The sequence below is a fragment of the Mizuhopecten yessoensis genome, unplaced genomic scaffold (assembly GCF_002113885.1).
Source record: "Mizuhopecten yessoensis strain PY_sf001 unplaced genomic scaffold, ASM211388v2 scaffold6361, whole genome shotgun sequence".
In the NCBI taxonomy this organism is placed as follows: Eukaryota; Metazoa; Mollusca; class Bivalvia; order Pectinida; family Pectinidae; genus Mizuhopecten; species Mizuhopecten yessoensis.
This window is the reverse complement of record NW_018406511.1, coordinates 777,918-801,844: the sequence shown is the minus strand read 5'-3', so window position 1 is coordinate 801,844 and position 23,927 is coordinate 777,918. Positions and strand designations below refer to the sequence as shown.

Genomic DNA, 23,927 nt, shown 5'->3' with positions numbered 1-23,927 from the left:
TATACAAGGTCACAGGAGTCCAATATGTTAAACATTTTTAACCAACTTCTGAATAACCAAAATGCACAGGGTTATGATATTTGGCCAGTAGCATGCTGAGATTTAGGGCTACAAAGTTTGTTCTAATGAATGACATTCACCCATATACAAGGTCACAGGAGTCCAATATGTTAAACATTTTTAACCAACTTCTGAATAACCAAAATGCCCAGGGTGAAACAACTTCTTCTGAATAACCTAAATACCCAGGGTAATGATATTTAGCCAGTAGCATGCTGAGATTTAGGGCTACAAAGTTTGTTCAAGTGAATGACCTTCACCCATATACAAGGTCACAGGAGTCCAATATGTTAAACATTTTTAACCAACTTCTGAATAACCAAAATGCACAGGGTTATGATATTTGGCCAGTAGCATTCTGAGATGAAGGGCTACAAAGTTTGTTCAAGTGAATGACCTTCACCCATATACAAGGTCACAGGGGTCCAATATGTTAAACATTTTTAAACAACTTCTGAATAACCAAAATGCCCAGGGTGAAACAACTTCTTCTGAATAAGCAAAATGCACAGGGTGATGATATTTGGCCAGTAGCATGCTGAGATTTAGGGCTACAAAGTTTGTTCTAATGAATGACCTTCACCCATATACAAGGTCACAGGGGTCCAATATGTTAAACATTTTTAAACAACTTCTGAATAACCAAAATGCCCAGGGTGATATTTGGCCAGTAGCATGCTGAGATGAAGGGCTACAAAGTTTGTTCAAATGAATGACCTTCACCCATATACAGGGTCACAAGGGTCAAATATGTGAAAAACATCCAACAACTTCTTCTGAATAACCAAAATGCCCAGGGAGATATTTGGCCAGTAGCATGCTGAGATGAAGGGCTACAAAGATTGTTCAAATAAATGACCTTCCCCCATATTCAAGGTCACAGGGGTCCAATATGTTTACAAATTTTAAACAACCTCTTCTGAACAACCAAAATGCCCAGGTTAATGATATTTGGCCAGTAGCATGCTGAGATGAAGGGCTATGAAGTTTGTTCAAATGATTGACCTTCACCCATATTCAAGGTCACAGGGGTCAAATATGTTAAAAACTTTAAACAACTTCTTCTGAATAACCAAAATGCCCAGGGTGATATTTGGCCAGTAGCTAGCTGAGATGAAGGGCTACAAAGATTGTTCAAATAAATGACCTTCACCCATATTCAAGGTAACAGGGGTCCAATATGTTTACAAATTTTAAACAACCTCGTATGAACAACCAAAATGCCCAGGGTAATGATATTTGGCCAGCAGCATGCTGAGATGAAGGGCTACAAAGCTTGTTCAAATGAATGACCTTTATACATATTTAAGGTCACAGGGGTCAAATATGTTTAAACATTTTAAACAACTTCTTCTGAATAACCTAAATGCCCAGGGTAATGATATTTAGCCAGTAGCATGCTGAGATTAAAGGGCTACAAAGTTTGTTCAAATGAATGACCTTCACCCATATTCAAGGTCACAGGGGTCAAATATGTTTAAACATTTTACACAACTTCTTTTGAATAACCTAACTACCCAGGGTAATGATATTTAGCGAGTAGCATGCTGAGATGAAGGGCTACAAAGCCTGTTCAAATGAATGCCCTTTATCCATATTCAAGGTCACAGCGGTCAAATATGTTTAAACATTTTACACAACTTCTTTTGAATAACCTAACTACCCAGGGTAATGATATTTAGCGAGTAGCATGCTGAGATGAAGGGCTACAAAGCTTGTTCAAATGAATGACCTTTATACATATTTAAGGTCACAGGGGTCAAATATGTTTAAAACTTTAAACAACTTCTTCTGAATAACCAAAATGCATAGGGTGATGATATTTGGCCAGTAGCTAGCTGAGATGTAGAGCTACAAAGTTTGTTCAAATAAATGACCTTCATCTATATTCAAGGTCACAAGGGTCAAATATGGGAAAAATATTCAACAACTTCTTCTGAATAACCAAAATGCCCAGGGTAATGATATTTCGCCAGTAGCATGCTGAGATGAAGGGCTACAAAGACTGTTCAAATGAATGACCTTTATCCATATTCAAGGTCACAGGGGTCAAATATGTTTAAACATTTTAAACAACTTCTTTTGAATAACCTAACTACCCAGGGTAATGATATTTAGCCAGTAGCATGCTGAGATGAAGGGCTACAAAGTTTGTTCAAATAAATGACCTTCATCTATATTCAAGGTCACAAGGGTCAAATATGGGAAAAATATTCAACAACTTCTTCTGAATAACCAAAATGCATAGGGTGATGATATTTGGCCAGTAGCATGCTGAGATGAAGGGCTACAAAGTTTGTTCAAGTGAATGACCTTCACCCATATACAGGGTCACAGGGGTCAAATATGTTAAACATTTTTAAACAACTTCTTCTGAATAACCAAAACGCCCAGGGTGATGATATTTGGCCAGTAGCATGCTGAGATGAAGGGCTACAAAGTTTGTTCAAATAAATGACCTTCATCTATATTCAAGGTCACAAGGGTCAAATATGGGAAAAATATTCAACAACTTCTTCTGAATAACCAAAATGCATAGGGTGATGATATTTGGCCAGTAGCATGCTGAGATGAAGGGCTACAAAGTTTGTTCAAATAAATGACCTTCATCTATATTCAAGGTCACAAGGGTCAAATATGTGAAAAATATTCAACAACTTCTTCTGAATAACCAAAATGCATAGGGGGATGATATTTGGCCAGTAGCATGCTGGGATTAAGAGCTACAAAGTTTGTTCAAATGAATGCCAGTAGCATGCTGGGATGAAGGGCTACAAAGTTTGTTCAAATGAATGACCTTCGCCCATATACAGGGTCACAGGGGTCAAATATGTTAAACATTTTTAAACAACTTCTTCTGAATGACCAAAATGCCCAGGGTGATGATATTTGGCCAGTAGCATGCTGAGATGAAGGGCTACAAAGTTTGTTCAAATAAATGACCTTCATCTATATTCAAGGTCACAAGGGTCAAATATGTGAAAAATATTCAACAACTTCTTCTGAATAACCAAAATGCATAGGGTGATGATATTTGGCCAGTAGCATGCTGAGATAAAGGGCTACAAAGTTTGTTCAAGTGAATGACCTTCACCCATATACAGGGTCACAGGGGTCAAATATGTTAAACATTTTTAAACAACTTCTTCTGAATAACCAAAATGCCCAGGGTAATGAAATTTAGTCAGTAGCATACTAGGATCAAGGGCTACCAAGTTTGTATAAATGTATGACCTTGAATCATATTCAAGGTCACAAGGAGCAAATATGTTCAAAATATTTCAACAACTTGTTCTGAATAACCAAAAGGCCCAGGATGTTGATATTTAGTCAGTAACATATGCTGGGATCAAGGACTACTTTGTTTGTTAAAGTGAATGACTTTGACTTATATTCAAGGTCACAGGGGTCAAATTTGTTTTAAATCTTTAAACAACCTCTTCTGAATAACCATGGGTCCCAGGATGTTTATACTTTGCAAGTTGCATCCTGAGATGAAAGGCTATACAATGTGTTCAACATAATGACTTTGTTCGACTTTCAATCACAGGGGTGAAATGTTCCAAAAAAAAAATAACCGGGACTTTTGAATGAATTTTAATCATAAATACTGATATTTTGCCTGTAGCTTTTTTTTAGATCACTTTTAAGGTTACAAGTGTGAGTTTTATACCAGGTGAGCGATGCAGGCCCATTGAGCCTCTTGTTTATCTATATTATGGGACAAAGACAGACAAATGCCCTGATGTTATATCTATATTAACTCGGACAAAGACAGACAAACGTCATTGTTTTATATCTATATTAATTGGGACAAAGACAGACAAACATCCTTGTTTTTACATCTATATTAACTGGGACAATGACAGACAAACTTCCTTGTTTTTACATCTATACTAACTGGGACAATGACAGACAAACGTCCTGGTCTTATATCTATATTAATTGGGACAAAGATAGACAGACGTCCTTGTTTTATATCTATATTAATTGGGACAAGACAGGCAAACGTCTTTGTTTTTACATCTATATTAACTGGGACAATGACAGACAAACGTCCTGGTCTTATATCTATAATAACTGGGACAATGACAGACAAACGTCCTGGTCTTATATCTATAATAACTGGGGCAAAGGCAGACAAACGTCCTTGCTTTTTCATCTATATTAACTGGGACAAAGACAGACAAAAGTCCTTGTTTTATATCTATAATAACTGGGATAAAGACAGACAAAAGTCCTTGTTTTATATCTATATAAAATGGGACAAAGACAGACAAACGTCCTGGTCTTATATCTATATTACTGGGATAAAGACAGACAAACGTCCTTGTCTTATATCTATATTACCTGGGACAAAGACAGACAAACGTCCTGGTATTATATCTATATTAACTAGGACAATGACAGACAAACGTCATTGTTTTATATCTATATTAACTGGGACAAAGACAGACAAACGTCCTGGTCTTATATCTTTATTAACTGGGACAGACAGACAAACGTCCTGGTCTTATATCTATATTAACTGGGACAATGACAGACAAACGTCTTGGTCTTATATCATTATTAACTCAAACAATGACAGACAAACGTCCTAGTCTTATATCCTTATTGACTGGGACAAAGACAGACAAACCTCCTGGTCTTATATCATTATTAACTGGGACAATGACAGACAAACGTCCTGGTCTTATATCTTTATTAACTGGGACAAAGACAGACAAACGTCCTGGTCTTATATCTATATTAACTGGGAAAAAGACAGGCAAACGTCTTGGTCTTATATCATTATTAACTGGGACAAAGACAGACAAACCTCCTTGTTTTTACATCTATATTAACTGGGACAAAGACAGACAAACTTCCTTGTTTTACATTTATATTAACTGGAACAAAGACAGACACACATCCTGGTTTTATATCTATATTAACTGGGACAAAAACAGACAAACATCCTGGTCTTATATCTATATTAACTGGGATAAAGACAGACAAACGTCCTTGTTTTACATTTATATTAACTTGGACAAAGACAGACAAACCTCCTGGTTTAATATCTTTATTAACTAGGACAAAAACAGACAAACGTCCTGGTCTTATATCTATATTAACAGGGACAAAGGCAGACAATCGTCCTTGTTTATATCTATATTAACTGGGACAAAGACAGACAAACTTCCTTGTTTTACATTTATATTAACTGGAACAAAGACAGACACACATCCTGGTTTTATATCTATATTAACTGGGACAATTACAGAGAAACGTCCTGGTTTTATATCTATATTATTTGGGAAAAAGACAGGCAAACGTCCTAGTATTATATCTTTATTAACTGAGACAAAGACAGACAAACCTCTTTGTTTTTACATCTATATTACCTGGGACAAAGACAGACAAACGTCCTTGTTTTACATTTATATTAACTGGGAAAAAAACAACCTAACGTCCTTGTTTTATATCTATATTTACTGGGAAAAAGACAGGCAAACGTCCTTGTTTTATATCTTTATTAACTTGGAAAAAGACAGACAAACGTCCTTGTTTTATATCTACATTAAGATTATTGAAAACGACTAAGAGAAGTCAAACTAAAGTTTTGCCAAGAATCTTGTAATGCTGTGTACAGTTATACTGTAACTATTGGGAGTAGTATGACGTCACATGCTGTGTACAGTTATACTGTAACTATTGGGAGTAGCATGACGTCATATGCTGTGTACAGTTATACTGTAACTATTGGGAGTAGTATGACGTCACATGCTGTGTACAGTTATACTGTAAGTATTGGGAATAGTATGACGTCACATGCTGTGTTTGGTTAGTATGTCATGTTTGATTTTTAGCTCACCTGGTCCGAAGGACAATGGTGAGCTTATGCCATACCGTGGCGTCCGTCGTCCGTCTGTCAACTTTTCTTTAAAACGTTACTAGTCCTGAACGGCCAAGTATATTTTGACTAAATTTGTCCTGGAGCATCCTTAGGCCAAAGGGACTCAATTTTGTATAAATGATGGGTCTGGCCCCACTGGGGGCTGAGGGGCGGGGCCCAATAGGGGAAACATAGCAAATTCTTTAAAATCCTTCTCCTTCTGTAGGAATGAAACGATTTGGTCCATATTTAATGTGGAGCATCCTTGGGTAAGGGGGAACCAATTTTGTATAAATGGTGGGTCTGGGCCCCTAGGGACTGAGGGGCGGGGCCCAATAGGGGACATAGAGGTAAAACCTTTATAATCCTTCTTCTACCATAGGGATTTTATCCTAATTTAGTCAAGAGCATCCTTGGGACAAAGGGACTCAATTTTGTATAAGCAGTGGGTGTGGTCTCCCCCAGGGGGCAGAAAGGCGGGGCCCAATAGGAGAAATAGAGGTAAAACCTTTAAAATCCTTCTTCGACCATTGGGATTAAGGGATTTTATCCTTATTTAGTCGGGAGCATTCTTGGGCCAAGGGTTATTTTTTATAATTGGTGGGGAATGACCCCCCCCCCCCACCCCCACCCCCTAGGGGCATAGGGGTTGGGCTCTGTTTGGAGTTTGTTCTCGCTATATCTTAATTACTGGATGGATCTTTCTGAAGTTCATATGTACTTACAGCACCTACCATGGAGTGCTATATCTTTTACTTCATACCAATTATTTAAACATATTCAGGTGAGCGATACAGGCCATCTGGGCCCCTTGTTATTGTCAAGAAGAAAACAAATGACTTCATTTTAAGCAGGTCAAACTGTGAGAAATGATGCGCATATAACTTAAATTCTAAACAAAAACAAAAAACACGAAAACACGAAAGTGTCAACAAAACTTGAACTCAAAATGGATGAAAATATGGGCAAATGTGACCAAAGGAAAGATTTACACGCATACCCTTGAAAAAGTACAGGGTACACTAATAAGCATAACACGAAAATCGACCTTCATAAATATAATGAGAATACTTATGTTAATGAAATGTTGAGAAAAAATTAATGAGATTGAGATGTTAGTTTAGAAGCAATGAAAGTAAAACTAAGGGAATTTGACTCGGACCTATAATTCAAGTTTGTACCTGGTACGCTATGTATTAACTTATTACCTTTTTTTCTTGGCGAAGAGAAATAGGTCTATGATGACTATGCGTTGTACTTGTTGTAGTGGCGATAGGGATGCCGTGTTCAGAATTGCATACGAGTTCTGTGAAGATTGTGCGAATTCTGGTATACGGTACGTCGAGGTGAGATATAACCCCCATCTGTTATCCAACTCCCTGGAAAAGCCAGACTACGCTCTGACACGCGGAGACTTCTCTCCCAGAGACGTGGTAGCAACGGTCTGTGACGCTTTGGAAAAAGGAAGTATCGATTTCAACCTGACAGTAAACTCAATACTGTGCTGTATGACGCATAAACCAGGTAAGATCCCAAGTGTTTCCTCTCTTCCCATAATTATCTTGACATCTAACTTTTACACAGCTTACCTGTGTATAATGATCTTCCTGTCTGTGTATACTGACCTACCTGTCTGTGTAAACTGACCTACCTGTCTATGTAAACTGACCTACCTGTCTATGTAAACTGACTTACCAGTCTGTGTATACTGACCTACCTGTCTGTGTATAGTGATCTTCCTGTCTGTGTATACTGACCTACCTTTCAATGTAAAGTGACCTACCTGTCTATGTAAACTGACCTACCTGTCTATGTAAATTGACCTACCAGTCTGTGTATACTGACCTACCTGTCTGTGTATAATGACCTTCATGTCTGTGTATACTGACCTACCTATATGTGTATACTGACCTACCTGTATGTGTATACTGATTTACCTGTCTGTGTATACTGACCTACCTATATGTGTATACTGACCTACCTATCTATGTATACATGCAACTGTTTCAGTTGGAATTATTAAACAAAATTATAAAAAAGAGTTGCCTACCGTTCAAGCTATTTCTGCCTGTCTGTCGTTTTATCTGTGATTTGAAGTTACAAGTGATTGCCAAAATAATCACGATTTGTTCACAGAATGGTCGGCAGAGATTGTGGATCTGTGTAAAGAGTTCAAGCACAGGGGAGTCGTAGCCATAGACAGTGCTGGACAGGACTTTATACCAGGCAAGGACCCTCAACTATGTAGCCACAAAATAGCATTTAAGGTCAGTCTTCGCCTAACGTAATCCTGTATGTATACACAACATGACATACAAAGTATCCAAAGGTAAGCTTCCACTACCCCGTACCAAAGGTTAGCCTCCTCTACCCCGTTCCAAAGGTAAGCCTCCTCTACCCCGTACCAAAGGTAAGCCTCCTCTACCCCGTTCCAAATGTAAGCCTCCTCTACCCCGTATCAAAGTTAAGCCTCCACTACCCCGTACCGAAGGTAAGCCTCCACTACCCCATACCAAAGGTAAGCCTCCACTACACCGTACCAAAGGTAAGCCTCCTCTATCCCGTACCAAAGGTAAGCCTCCCCTCCCCCGTACCAAAGGTTAGCCTCCTCTACCCCGTTCGAAAGGTAAGCCTCCTCTACCCCGTTCCAAAGGTTAGCCTCCTCTACCCCGTTCGAAAGGTAAGCCTCCTCTACCCCATACCAAAGGTAAGCCGCCACTACCCCGTACCAAAGGTTAGCCTCCACTACCCGTACCAAAGGTACGCCTCCTCTACCCCGTACCAAAGGTTAGCATCCTCTATCCCGTACCAAAGGTAAGCCTCCCCTCCCCCGTACCAAAGGTTAGCCTCCTCTCCCCCGTTCCAAAGGTTAGCCTCCTCTACCCCTTACCAAAGGTAAGCCTCCTCTACCCCGTACCACAGGTAAGCCTCCTCTACCCCGTTCCAAAGGTTAGCCTCCTCTACCCCGTTCCAAAGGTAAGCCTCCACTACACCGTACCAAAGGTAAGCCTCCCCTCCCCCGTACCAAAGGTTAGCCTCCTCTATCCCGTTCCAAAGGTAAGCCTCCACTATTCCGGACCAAGGATAGCCTCCTCTACCCCCTACCAAAGGTAAGCTTCCACTACCCCGTACCAAAGGTTAGCCTCATCTATCCCGTACCAAAGGTAAGCCTCCTCTGCCCCGTACCAAAGGTTAGCCTCCTCTATCCCGTTCCAAAGGTAAGCCTCCACTATTCGGTACCAAGGATAGCCTCCTCTACCCCCTACCAAAGGTAAGCTTCCACTACCCCGTACCAAAGGTTAGCCTCCTCTATCCCGTTCCAAAGGTAAGCCTCCTCTGCCCCGTACCAAAGGTTAGCCTCCTCTCCCCCGTTCCAAAGGTAAGCCTCCACTACACCGTACCAAAGGTAAGCCTCCCCTACCCCGTACCAAAGGTAAGCCTCCACTACCCCGTACCAAAGGTAAACCTCCCCTATCCTGTATCAAAAGTAAGCCTCCTCTTACCCTTATCCTTAAGGGGTATCACAAACGTAATGAGGAGGATTTTTAACCTAGCAAATACCTGACACTTGGCCATTTACATCTGATTTGAAAGACATGCCCACATACTGATCCCACAACAGCATACATTGTATTACGACATTTAACTGTTATCTGTTGTAAATATGTGTTGGCTGTGTTGATGTTGTAGAAAGCGTACGATAATGGAATCCACAGGACCGTCCATGCAGGAGAGAACGGGCCGTCAGAGGGAGTCAGGGAGGTCAGTGAATATGTCAAAAACCACGGATTGATACCGACTTGTATAGAAACCTAGGAGTGATACTGACTTGTATAGAAACCTAGGAGTGATACCGACTTGTATAGAAACCTAGGAGTGATACCGGCTTGTATAGAAACCTAGGAGTGATACCAACTTGTATAGAAACCTAGGAGTGATACTGACTTGTATAGAAACCTAGGAGTGATACCGACTTGTAAAGAAACCTAGGAATGATACCGACTTGTATAGAAACCTAGGAGTGATACTGACTTGTATAGAAACACAGGAGTGATACTGACTTGTATAGAAACCAAGGAGTAAAACTGACTTGTATAGAAACCTAGGAGTGATACTGACTTGTATAGAAACCTAGGAGTGATACTGACCTGTATAGAAACCTAGGAGTGATACTGACCTGTATAGAAACCTCGGAGTGATACCGACTTGTATAGAAACCTAGGAGTGAAACTGACTTGTATAGAAACCTAGGAGTGATACTGATTTGTATAGAAACCTAGGAGTGATACTGATTTGTATAGAAACCTAGGAGTGATACTGACTTGTATAGAAACCTAGGAGTGATACCGACTTGTATAGAAACCTAGAAGTGATACTGACTTGTATAGAAACCTAGGAGTGAAACTGACTTGTATAGAAACCGAGGAGTGATACTGATATTGTCACTTGTAAAATATTGTTAAAATGTTTCACTTATCTATTCCGTCTTTGCGTATTGCAGAGTTATCTTCATTTGGGAGCAGGTATCGATTGTTACGTCACCTGTTTGTGATAGTAAAGTCATCAATTTTTGAGAAAACGACGTACTTTTCTCATACAGACCAATGACGTAACAATCAATACCTGCTCCTACATAATCTACAAACATGTTCCGTCTCCGCATATACAATACACATCCCTAGAACCGAGTAGCTTGCTCATATTTCCGCTGATCAACATCATGATTGCCCGAATAAGGTTGCCAGTCATCTAAAAATCAAGTGACCCTCTCTTCTAGTGTACATTCTTAGACAATTGACATAGCTGTTCCTTGTGATATACTAACTACTAAATGATATCTGATTAAAGCTGTGTTCGCCGCAGTCCTTGTTAATCTGTATCGTTATGTGTTCGCCGCAGTCCTTGTTAATCTGTATCGTTATGTGTTCGCCGGAGTCCTAGTTAATCTGTATCGTTATGTGTTCGCCGGAGTCCTAGTTAATCTGTATCGTTATGTGTTCGCCGCAGTCCTAGTTAATCTGTATCGTTGTGTTCGCCGCAGTCCTTGTTAATCTGTATCGTTATGTGTTCGCCGCAGTCCTTGTTAATCTGTATCGTTATGTGTTCGCCGCAGTCCTTGTTAATCTGTATCGTTATGTGTTCGCCGCAGTCCTAGTTAATCTGTATCGTTATGTGTTCGCCGCAGTCCTAGTTAATCTGTATCGTTATGTGTTCGCCGCAGTCCTAGTTAATCTGTATCGTTATGTGTTCGCCGCAGTCCTAGTTAATCTGTATCGTTATGTGTTCGCCGCAGTCCTAGTTAATCTGTATCGTTATGTGTTCGCCGCAGTCCTAGTTAATCTGTATCGTTATGTGTTCGCCGCAGTCCTAGTTAATCTGTATCGTTATGTGTTCGCCGCAGTCCTAGTTAATCTGTATCGTTATGTGTTCGCCGCAGTCCTAGTTAATCTGTATCGTTATGTGTTCGCCGCAGTCCTAGTTAATCTGTATCGTTATGTGTTCGCCGCAGTCCTAGTTAATCTGTATCGTTATGTGTTCGCCGCAGTCCTAGTTAATCTGTATCGTTATGTGTTCGCCGCAGTCCTAGTTAATCTGTATCGTTATGTGTTCGCCGCAGTCCTAGTTAATCTGTATCGTTATGTGTTCGCCGCAGTCCTAGTTAATCTGTATCGTTATGTGTTCGCCGCAGTCCTAGTTAATCTGTATCGTTATGTGTTCGCCGCAGTCCTAGTTAATCTGTATCGTTATGTGTTCGCCGCAGTCCTAGTTAATCTGTATCGTTATGTGTTCGCCGCAGTCCTAGTTAATCTGTATCGTTATGTGTTCGCCGCAGTCCTAGTTAATCTGTATCGTTATGTGTTCGCCGCAGTCCTAGTTAATCTGTATCGTTATGTGTTCGCCGCAGTCCTAGTTAATCTGTATCGTTATGTGTTCGCCGCAGTCCTAGTTAATCTGTATCGTTATGTGTTCGCCGCAGTCCTAGTTAATCTGTATCGTTATGTGTTCGCCGCAGTCCTAGTTAATCTGTATCGTTATGTGTTCGCCGCAGTCCTAGTTAATCTGTATCGTTATGTGTTCGCCGCAGTCCTAGTTAATCTGTATCGTTATGTGTTCGCCGCAGTCCTAGTTAATCTGTATCGTTATGTGTTCGCCGCAGTCCTAGTTAATCTGTATCGTTATGTGTTCGCCGCAGTCCTAGTTAATCTGTATCGTTATGTGTTCGCCGCAGTCCTAGTTAATCTGTATCGTTATGTGTTCGCCGCAGTCCTAGTTAATCTGTATCGTTATGTGTTCGCCGCAGTCCTAGTTAATCTGTATCGTTATGTGTTCGCCGCAGTCCTAGTTAATCTGTATCGTTATGTGTTCGCCGCAGTCCTAGTTAATCTGTATCGTTATGTGTTCGCCGCAGTCCTAGTTAATCTGTATCGTTATGTGTTCGCCGCAGTCCTAGTTAATCTGTATCGTTATGTGTTCGCCGCAGTCCTAGTTAATCTGTATCGTTATGTGTTCGCCGCAGTCCTTGTTAATCTGTATCGTTATGTGTACGCCCCAGTCCTAGGTAATCTGTATCGTTATGTGTTCGCCGCAGTCCTAGTTAATCTATATTGTATGTGTTCGCCGCAGTCCTAGTTAATCTATATCGTTATGTGTTCGCCGCAGTCCTAGTTAATCTATATTGTATGTGGTCGCCGCAGTCCTAGGTAATCTGTATCGTTATGAGTTCGCCGCAGTCCTTGTTAATCTGTATCGTTATGTGTTCGCCGCAGGCCTAGTTAATCTATATTGTATGTGTTCGCCGCAGTCCTAGTTAATTTATATCGTTATGTGTTCGCCGCAGTCCTAGCTAATCTGTATCGTTATGTGCTTGCCGCAATCCTAATAAAGTCATCTGAGGTCGATTGAGTTTATTTTCGCCGGTCCAATCTGACTTTAGGATTAGTAAAATATGTTCGTTTTCATAAACTGTGAACTTTACGATCAAAGTTGTTCGGCCAAGTCTCTTAATCTAAAAAACAGTTAATTTCCTTTCCCAAGGAAACCAGTGCAGAAGGGCGTTCCTGTATTTTCATAGTACTAGCAAATCTATATACATACGAAGTGTATGAGGCGTATCATTCACTGGTATTGTTAATTTCTTGGTTTTCATTTTATCAAATTACAGCCAATGCAACATGTTCTAGAAAGAAAACGGGAACACTGAATTGTAAACGACCCCGCATTTAGAACTAAAATCGGCGAAACTTTGGCAGCATATAAGCTAACAAAAGTGTTCCGGAAGGATAACCTCTCTCCTCCTCCACAACTGCTATGTATGTTCTGGTCAAATGAAATACATATCACGCTAGCACAGAAAAAAGCGGGATAGTTACAACGAACCCAGAAGACATGGAAACGAACGTAATGAGTTTGTCGGAATTCATTTTGCACAAGAAAACAAAAGTTTTCCCAATCTGATAGTGATTGTGACCATTAACAGATAGCTTTATAACTTGTGTCATTAAATATATAAATATATAAACTTCATTTATTTTACAACAATTATGAAACAATTTATTTAAACTTAAATTAATTACTCTTGTTGGCCCGGATGTTAGCGCCTGTCGGTCTTAGTGTGGGAGAAAACCCACGTGATCGGGAGGTGACCCCAACCTTTTCACGTCCGATCGGGGAATCGAACCCGGCCGCCTTGGTGAAGGGGAAAATGCGCTATCCACTGTGGGTCTTAGTGTGGGAGAAACCCCAAATGATCGGGCAGGTGATCCCAGCCTTTTTACGTCCGATCGGGGAATCGAACCCCGGCCGCCTTGGTGAAGGGGAAAATGCGCTATCCACTGCACCATCCGGCTATCGACAATAACTTGTGTCATTAAAGTTACACTTCAAACTCATAAATGGCCAAACAATAGATTGAGCACAACTGGAAAGCAAGCTGTGAACAGCATTCAAATACAACACAATAACTTGTATGTCCCTCAGGCTTTAGACCATATGTACGCTGAGAGAATCGGACATGGCTACCACGTCACAGACGACCCGGACCTCTACAACCGATGTAAGAAAGACTGTGTCCATTTTGAAATTTGTCCAGCATCCAGTATAATAACAGGCGCATGCCCAGTAGACATTCAGAAACATCCACTCATCAGGTAAGTGGTTTTGTAAGTTTTGTTGCCTCACAACTAAGGACAGAAAGTCATTAAAATATCAGTTTGACTTTAAAAGTAGTATGTTCAAATTTGTTCTTTTGCCACAGTGAACACTCAAAGATAAAGCCGGAGACGGTCGTGTTTTTAATACTTTTTTTAATGATGCAGATCGCTCACTCAGGCCAAGCTTGACAAAGAGACCAGTCAAATTGAAACCTTGCGACCCGACTTCAGTACAAACACGTGTTTCCAAGCTGATGAATCTTACTGCTGATATTCTATAGAACACACCATATGTACTGCTAACGTCAATAATGCGAATATGGCCCAAGACATAAAATATGGAAAACCGTATAATGCCATATATATCTCTGATTGAAAGTCACAGAAAAATGAGTCATGATACTTACTTTTATTCTTTTCTCCCCGATTACACTGAAATATAGGAATGTAGTCAACGTTTTATACACTAAACAAGGTTTAAGGAACATTTAAATCAAGTTCAATTATACACAAAAGTAAAACAAAGTCCTTCATTTATAGAGTTATCTCCCTTATTATGGAATAAAAAGTCTTTTTGAAATACATTTTAGCTTACCATCATCAGATGGTGGGTTTTTCAAATCACCCTTCGTCCTTGGTCTGCCGTCCGTCCATCCGTTAAAACTGAAATCAGCTTGTCTGTCTGTCTGTCCGTAGAACAAAAAAAGTTTGTCCTGACAACTCCTTCTAAAGTTATTGATCGATTTCAATGAAACTTTCCAGATATGATAACTACCACCTGAAGTTGTGCATCCATGTATTTTGTTTTCATTCTGTCCTCTTTTTTTTTTTTATAAAGTAATGACCCTTTGATGAAAAATCCTTGTCCGGACAACTCCTCCAAACGTATGGGTCCAATTTCAACGAAAATGTTCAGATATGATAACTACCTGGGAGAGTATATTGCTTTGCAATACTTTGCCTTGGTATTTGTTTGTTTGTTTGGGTCATTTAGAGCCATGGTGATATATTTATTTATTTTTGTTTTTTAAAACAACATGTGAGTAGCGAAGATAAAATTAGATCAAAAGGTTCATTTTAAAAGCATTCGCATTGTATGTGTAGAAATTGAAATAATAAAAAAGATAACGAATAGATGACATGGACTATGTGATACATAAAACGTCAAAAAGGGTAAGGTGGATTTAAAGGCATCAGAGTCTATAGAATAGACCGATGTCTTTCAAATAGTTAAATAATGGCTTCGACTCCACGGAACTGAAAAGAGTTTTCGTATCCGGGACTCGAAAGTAATCACGAATGTGTTTAAAATCGGAACATTCTATTAAAAAATGTTCGACTGTAAATGGAGTGTTACATGCGTGGCTTGAAGGTGGACCTTCTCGTTTTAAAAGGTACGAATGAGTAGGATATGTGTGCCCAGTACGGAGCAGAGCGAGGACAACTTCCTCTCTGCGATCTTTCCGACTGGGAATAGATGTTTTTAGTTTCGGTTGTACTTAAGAGTTTTTTGCTGGTCTCGAGAGACCAGCGTTGCTGCCTTTCATTTTGAATGGTTGTACGAATAATAAGTTTACAATCTGTAAATGGTAGTTTGACATTAGTTTGTTGGAGATTTAATGCATTTTTTGCTTCCCCGTCAACGAATTCGTTGCCTTTGATTCCGACATGGTTCGGAATCCACAGTAAAGTTATTTTTAGTTTTTTTTAAGATACGAGTTATTCGAAGAGCAAGGATTTGTACGAGTATGTTTTTAGGATCTCGTAACTGTAAACTCTGTAGGACAGATAGAAGGTCTGAACAAATAATTGCCTTTTTAATGCGGCGTTCATCGATATGGCCGAGGGCCAAACCAATGGCGCACGCTTCGGCAGAAAAGATGGAGGCGCCGTCTGGTAGTCGAACTGAAGTGTGAGAATTAACAGTACATCAGGCTGCTGCCACTTTCTCACTTTCTTTGGACCATCAGTGTAAAGTTGTGTATGAGAAGGGTAATTCGAAATGCATTCCCGAAAGGAGGATTTGTGTTCTTCAGCATAACACTTGATTCCCCTCGCTCATGTAAAGTAAAGTTAAAATCAGGTAATTGAATGGTCAACGGAGGAACATCAGATATGTTTAATTCAGCTATGTCAGTCAACTTTATGTTGAGTTCTTGCCTTAGTAAACCTTTAGTTAACAGTTTTTGTTTATAAAGGAGCGGAGGTAATAATTAGCCTCTGGCTTACAGTTCTGGTTTATATAGGAGCGGAGGTGTTAATTAGCAGCTCTTGCTTACAGTTCTGGTTTATATAGGAGCGGAGGTATTAATTAATTAGCCTCTGGCTTACAGTTCTAGTTTATATAGGAGCGGAGGTATTAATTAGCCTTTAGCTAACAGTTCTGGTTTATATAGGAGCGGAGGTATTAATTAGCCTCTGGCTTACAGTTCTGGTTTATATAGGAGCGGAGGTCTTAATTAGCCTTTAGCTAACAGTTCTGGTTTATATAGGAGCTGAGGTATTTATTAGCCTCTGGCTTACAGTTCTGGTTTATATAGGAGCGGAGGTATTAATTATCCTTTAGCTAACAGTTCTAATTTATATAGGAGCGGAGGTGTTAATTAGCCTTTAGCTAACAGTTCTAGTTTATATAGGAGCGGAGGTCTTAATTGTCCTTTAGCTAACAGTTCTAATTTATATAGGAGCGGAGGTCTTAATTGTCCTTTAGCTAACAGTTCTAATTTATATAGGAGCGGAGGTATTTATTAGCCGCTGGCTTACAGTTCTAGTTTATATAGGAGCGGAGGTCTTAATTGTCCTTTAGCTAACAGTTCTAATTTAGATAGGAGCGGAGGTATTTATTAGCCTCTGGCTTACAGTTCTAGTTTAGACAGTTGTCTGCTTTTCATGAGCTTATTTTGGAACTCAATAGTATTACAAGTTATATTTTTGTTACTTACACATTTACTAGTAAATAATAACTAACATAATTTTGCTGTTGTAATAATAGGTTCGCCAACGAGGGATTGAATTTCTCACTCAATACGGACGATCCTATCATTCTAGACAATATGCTTGCTGACGATTACCTAATGGCCGGCCAAATGGGACTAAGCGACGAACAGATTATCAAATCGGTAGGTAACCTGCGCATTAAGTTCCAGTCAGTAACATTTAGTTCGTCATTCTTTAATATTATAGTCAGTATTGTTATACATCCATACAGTCTTTTTCTATGCTTTATGTTTGAAGATAGCATAACAAACTTCCATATATATAGGGGAGTGGTCACGACAGAAAGCAGGGTCAACATGTGTATTTTTCTCTATGGAAGGATTATTTGTAAAGGCAACAGCTATAGAGGTTGCACTATCAGGTGTCACTCTAGTAGGTTTATTAAGAATACTTTTAGGTTGAATTTTGTTAAGAGTCTAGATAAGTGAGAAATGGGTGGGGTTCTTAGCATATCAACATTTAAGTCACCAGTTATTAGGACCTGGATTCAGTTCAACACCCATACGTTTAATCAGCAGGGTCTGCAGAGGTATTTGTAGATATGAGTTATTGTTGAATATTTTAGATTAAATGTATATAAATTGAATAGAAATACTGCATGGCCAAGTCATATGCCCTCGTAAGATGGATGTCCTATTCACAACATATGAAAAAGGGATTTTAACCATAATCGTAAACAGTGAGTTTAGTGGGACATCCACGCTTAACAAGGGTTCGGGCAATACAACTAACAGCATAGCATGAACATGGGCAGGGACTTGCAATGTAAAGATCATTGCTTAAACATATACTAGCAGATTATCACATCGGTAGTTAACCTGTACATGTCCGCACAAACAGATTATCACATCGGTAGGTAACCTGTACATGTCCACACAAACAGATAGTATCACATCGGTAGGTAACCTGTACATGTCCACACAAACAGATTATCACATCGGTAGGTAACCAGTAAATGTCCACACAAACAGATATTATCACATCGGTAGGTAACCTGTAGATGTCCGCACAAACAGATTATCACATCGGTAGTTAACCTGTACATGTCCGCACAAACAGATTATCACATCGGTAGGTAACCTGTAGATGTCCACACAAACAGATTATTCACATCGGTAGGTCACCTGTAGATGTCCGCACAAACATATTATCACATCGGTAGGTAATCTGTAGATGTCCGCACAATCAGATTATCACATCGGTAGGTAACCTGTAGATGTCCACACAAACAGATTATCACATCGGAAGGTAATCAGTAGATGTCCACACAAACAGATTTTTCACATCGGTAGGTCACCTGTAGATGTCCACACAAACAGATGATCACATCGGTAGGTAACCTGTAGTTGTCCGCACAAACATATTATCACATCGTTAGGTAATCTGTAGATGTCCGCACAATCAGATTATCACATCGGTAGGTAACCTGTATATGTCCACACAAACAGATTATCACGTCGGTAGGTAACCTGTACATGTCCGCACAAGCAGATTATCACATCGGTAGGTAAACTGTAGATGTCCACACAAACAGATTAACACATCGGTAGGTAACCTGTAGATGCCCACACAAACAGATTATCACATCGGTAGGGAATCAGTAGATGTCCACACAAACAGATTATCTCATCGGTAGGTAATCTGTAGATGTCAGAACAATCGGATTGTCGCATCGGTAGGTAACCTGTAGATGACCACACAAACAGATTATCACATCGGAAGGTAATCAGTAGATGTCCACACAAACAGATGATCACATCGGTAGGTAATCTGTAGATGTCCGCTCAATCAGATTATCACATCGGTAGGTAATGTGTAGATGTCCACACAAACAGATGATCACATCGGTAGGTAATCTGTAGATGTCAGAACAATCGGATTGTCGCATCGGTAGGTAACCTGTAGATGACCACACAAACAGATTATCACATCGGTAGGTAATCTGTAGATGTTCAGACGAAATTTAGTTTTGCCAATAAAAGTTCTGCTTGCCTTGTCAGTCCTGTATGAAACTAAAGACCGTTTAGGAATTGATACTCACATTATTGGGTGTTTGCGAAACAGGGTTTAAGATGAAAACGTTTCGTCATACTGCTGTTGAATGTAAATGACATCTGTTTTTGCCTTGTGTTTTTCCCAGATATTCAACGCAGCGAGAGCTTCATTTGCGACGGTGGAACAGAGGAAGAAGCTGCTAGCAGATTTAGTAGACGTGTATGGTGAACACTAAGGATCAGAGGAAGAAGCTGCCAGCAGTTTTAGTAGACGTGTATGGTGAACATTGAACCATACCGACAATAGTCATTTTCTGCATAATTTCAGGTTCCGTAGATAATTTTTATACTCTATCTAAGTCCTTCGGAGGTAGTTTTTTTTACCAATTATTCTTCACTATATATCTTTATTAAGATTGCACAATCATACCTATTGATCGAGACATACCAGATGGAAATATGAATTATAGTACTACTTGAATTCTGCTTTACAAAATCATGTGATCTCTATAAACACCCACGCGTTAAGAAGAATCCGTATCTTTTAATATACTTATACATGTAGATACAACATATGGTGGGTCGGCTACTGCACTTCGTCTAAGTCATGTTGATAACATCACTTTCGTGTAATGCCTGTGTATGTCAACACGTGTGTTATTTTATGTACATATTCAGTATTTTTCGATAACTTTTTGTACTATAAGTCACGCTGTGTTCAGGATACTTTCGGGATGTTTTTCCAGTGATATACTCGCAATATATTTGAACAAATCCATTATATCACTTTCGTGTATTTGTGTTTGAAGACGTTTCTCGTACGGCTTTTGGATACACACGGTGTTTCGGGATATACATCCCCATGTGATGGGCATTGGTTTTCTTATTCTTAAAGCTAGTAATGTTTGTGTTTCTATGTTAAGGACGCCTTACGTCTCAGCTAATTTGTATACGCATTTAATCGACCAATGAAAGTAATCCCTACACTATATGCCCATTAATATCTTACGCTGTTCTGATTGGTAAACTTAACACCAATGACAGCGTGATTATAACTCAATAATATTGTTTAACTATGTTTGATATTAAGTATCATTTTTTTCCGATAAGATTCAAGATTATGTCTAATAAGACAAGCACGTTTCTGACAGCTGTCGTAAGCTTTGTAGCCATGATTATCTTTCTTTTTATTTGTAAGAATATGTGTCACGGTAAATTTACCTTTTATGGAAAATGCCAATAATCATTGTTTTATATTGACATCAGTGCCATGATATTATGTATTTTCCCCAGCACTCGGGTAACCGACTGCGCTCTCCTTACCTGCCATTAAAATGTTAACCGGTGAAATGAAGTGTATTCTTATTTTAATGGTTTGATTTTTGTACTATCAATATGGCATCATAAGAACCACAGATTTGTAACAGCTTGTTATAGGTTTATTTCGTGACAGTTTCCTATCGTGATATAACCACAGCCGATGTGACGTTATGTGTCACGTTACCGACATCCGTTACATGGAATTCTCCCTAATCGGTAATGTCAAATCATGAGTTTGGTAGAATAGCTAGGCTAAAACTTGGTTATGAAATAAACAAATATCAGATTCATGGGAATTTCTAATGATTTACTTGTAAATGCTCTTTCGTGAGTTAATTGTCAAAGTATATTCTACTCGCTGAATCCGATTATAACAGAACTGCATAATAGTGAAATAACTCTTTGTTTATATGGTATCATTACAATTTAACATTCGTGAGATATCCTCCACAGTGATAAGATCAATACTTGTTTTGCCGTCGCGTGGTGTATAATATGTATATAAATTGAAGTTCTTTTGAGATTTATGCGTTTACACAAAAAACCTGACATCAAATGTGTTACAATGTACAAGGCTGTTCCTTACCGCCGATCTATCATGTTTGTTAATTTTTCTTTCTCATGTAAATGTTCTATTAGCTTATTGAGCTGTTTTCTACAAATAGTATACCATCTCAATAAAAACATATAACGAAATCGAATTGTTGTTATTTCTGTCCTATCTTTGATGGAAACGTTTTATTATTAAGGTTCCTTCTGTCACTAGGATTACTTTACATAATGCGTTCGTGTAAACATTTACCCACGGTGCTTCCTAACGCCAAAGTAACTATCATTTTACATCTTTAGCTTTTGCTTATAAAACTTACTTCCTAACAAAATACTTGTATTTCCCTTTGTGTTGTTGTTGTTGTTGTTGTTGTTTGCGTATTGCAGAGTTATCTTCTCTTGTGAGCAGGTATTGATTGTTACGTCATTGGTTTGTGAGAGCAACGTCATCAATTTTTGAAAAAAACGACGTAATTTTCTCACACAAACCAATGACGTAACAATAAATACCTACTCACAAGAGAAGATAACACTGCAATACGCAAAGACGGAATAAAGCAAAAAGAGCTTTGCTGCCTTGACCAGATAAATAACTTGGGACAATACTCAAATGATTATTATATCTAAAATGCATACCTAGATAACAGAACTCATCTATTATTTCAATAGGAGCACCATCAAACATCCAGGTTTCATTATCTAAAATTCTGTAACTATTACGGAAAACAACAATTTTAGTTTTATCAGTGTTAACAGTCAATTTTCAATCTGATTAATATTTATAAAGGGTGTCAAGCATATTCTGGTGTCCTTCGACATTTTCTGGGAACAACACTAAATCATCAGCGTATTATAGTAGGAATAGAGTAAGTTCACCAAAAGTATAGTAATCAGTATTATTATTAATAAAAAATGACTCAAAATCGTTAATAAAGAGAGTAAAAAGTAGAGGAGAAAAATATTTTCTCCTTGTAATACTCCCATATTGTTTGGGGGAAAATCAGAACACATTCCTTTAACTATAACACAGGATTTTAACTATTTAACAACTCTGATTCCAGTCTTGATAAGTTTAGACCAGAAACTTGCTCTATCAACATAGTCGAATGCTTTCTTGAAATCAACAAAACAGCAATACATTTTTTTCTTAGATGATAGTGCTTAGTTTATTATTGCATTTAGGGTGAAAATTGCATCAACTGTACTTAATGCTGGTCGGAAACCAAACTGCCAGAAAGATTTCAACAAACTTCTTTCTTCAGACCAGGAAATGCTTGAATAAAATACCCTTCATAGATTGAATGGCCTTTATGTGTTTTATCTATTGTGAATTGCATTACCGCTGGGTCACTGGGTCACTGGGTTAAGTTTACTATAGTTTACTTAGAATAATGATACCTGGGTAAGTTTTATTTTAGTAGGATATATTTCGAACTTGGTTTGAAGTATCATCATGTAATTGCAATTTGACGGTATGAAAATTGAGACCCTGACTTACCCCTAAGGGCCTAAGGAGTAAAAATTCACAAAATAAAATCAATCTTCTTCTCCAGTCCCTGATTTGCTGGAATCGAATAATCTTCATTGATGGATATGTCCCAAGGTTCTTAAAATTCTCAAAATTGTGAATTGTGTTACCACAGATCACCCATCCCCCACCACCTCTAGGCTTTTAGATGCTAAAACAGTTTGTAAATATTATGAAAGTTCTTTTTTTACAGAAGCAATAAGATTTTCTATGTGAGGTTAAGATGACTAGTACGATATGTACACTGCCATCTTCATCAGACAAATGATCAGTGAAGCGTATGCACACAAATGTGTAAAATGTGTAAGAGTTGTCCACAGAATCGAGTCGATTCGGCTACGTTGTAAGCGTATGTTCGGCTACGCTGTGTGTAATACTTGGTCATAGATGTGCGAGAGTCTTTGAGCCCCCTCATCTCGATTTAGAACTGGCTCACTCTGGCGTATCCAGATAGCTTCCTTTATCTGCCGCTTGCACAGATAACTCTCTCTGTCCAAAACTTTGAAGTCACATGATTTTTATGTGTGGCATGGTCTGTGATTGCCTATTTATTTATCTGGGACTCCGACTGCTACCTTTCTGATCTGGTGAATTTCATACCTTGGGTTTCCGTATCTTTCCGGTGTTCACCAAGGAGGACCCCAAAACGCCTTCCAGTCTCTCCAATATACGATGCGTCGCATTTGCATCCGATTTTGTATAGCCATTCTGCGACGTTTTCGTTGGGTGTATTATCCCTAGGGTGTACTAGAATATTACGAAGCGCCTTGTGGGGCTTCATGGCTGTTGTTATGCCATGACCGCGATATATCCTCTGGATGGTTTCGGATATACCCTTTATATAAGGGATAACCACTTATCCTTGATTTACCTTTTCTTGTTGTTCACCTTACTTTGACACTGTTTTTGTACCCGTTTAAGGGCCCATTCAGGATAAGCACATGTTCCAATTGTCATAACGATGTGATTCTGCTCTTTTATTTTGTCCTGTTCTGTGACTATTGCACCACATCTTATTAGCAATGTGCGTACGACGTCGCACTTGTAAAGGATGGCTGGATTTGAAGTTCAGGTCCGTATGGATCTTTTTTTAAAGACCAATACCTTCACGGTTCCGTCTTCTCCCTTTACCAGTAGAGAGTCTAGGAAGGGCATTGTGCCGTTGGTTTCTTCCTCACACGTACATTTGATGTTGTTAGTGGCATCTATGGTGTTGATATGTGTGGTCAAATCCTGATGTGAACCCTTCTTGATTATCTCAAGTATGTCGTCATTATATCGTTTCCATAAGCTGGGCTTACATTGCTTCTTGCTCCAGATGTTCCATGAACTAACTGGTCACACTGGACTGCTAATGATCTGGAAACATTGTAACCAATGGACCCAGTGCAGTCCACAATAGGCCTAAGTGGGTTTCCCTGCTTGTGGATCTTGGATGTACAGTACATTCTAGG

The 23,927-nt window shown here is 39.1% G+C and overlaps 1 protein-coding gene across 1 annotated transcript in view; it reads left to right on the top strand.

Moving 5' to 3' along the window:
- The window catches only part of LOC110452009 (adenosine deaminase-like), a 37,818-nt gene extending 16,726 nt beyond the window's left edge, over positions 1–21,092 (top strand). The window contains exons 5-10 of the mRNA XM_021500263.1: positions 7,203–7,459; positions 8,072–8,202; positions 9,626–9,697; positions 13,913–14,082; positions 17,078–17,204; positions 19,223–21,092. Coding sequence (XP_021355938.1) covers positions 7,203–7,459; positions 8,072–8,202; positions 9,626–9,697; positions 13,913–14,082; positions 17,078–17,204; positions 19,223–19,312 — 847 coding nt within the window. The 3' untranslated portion in view covers positions 19,313–21,092. The remainder of the gene's footprint in view (positions 1–7,202; positions 7,460–8,071; positions 8,203–9,625; positions 9,698–13,912; positions 14,083–17,077; positions 17,205–19,222) is intronic.
- The last annotated feature ends 2,835 nt before the right edge of the window (positions 21,093–23,927 follow it).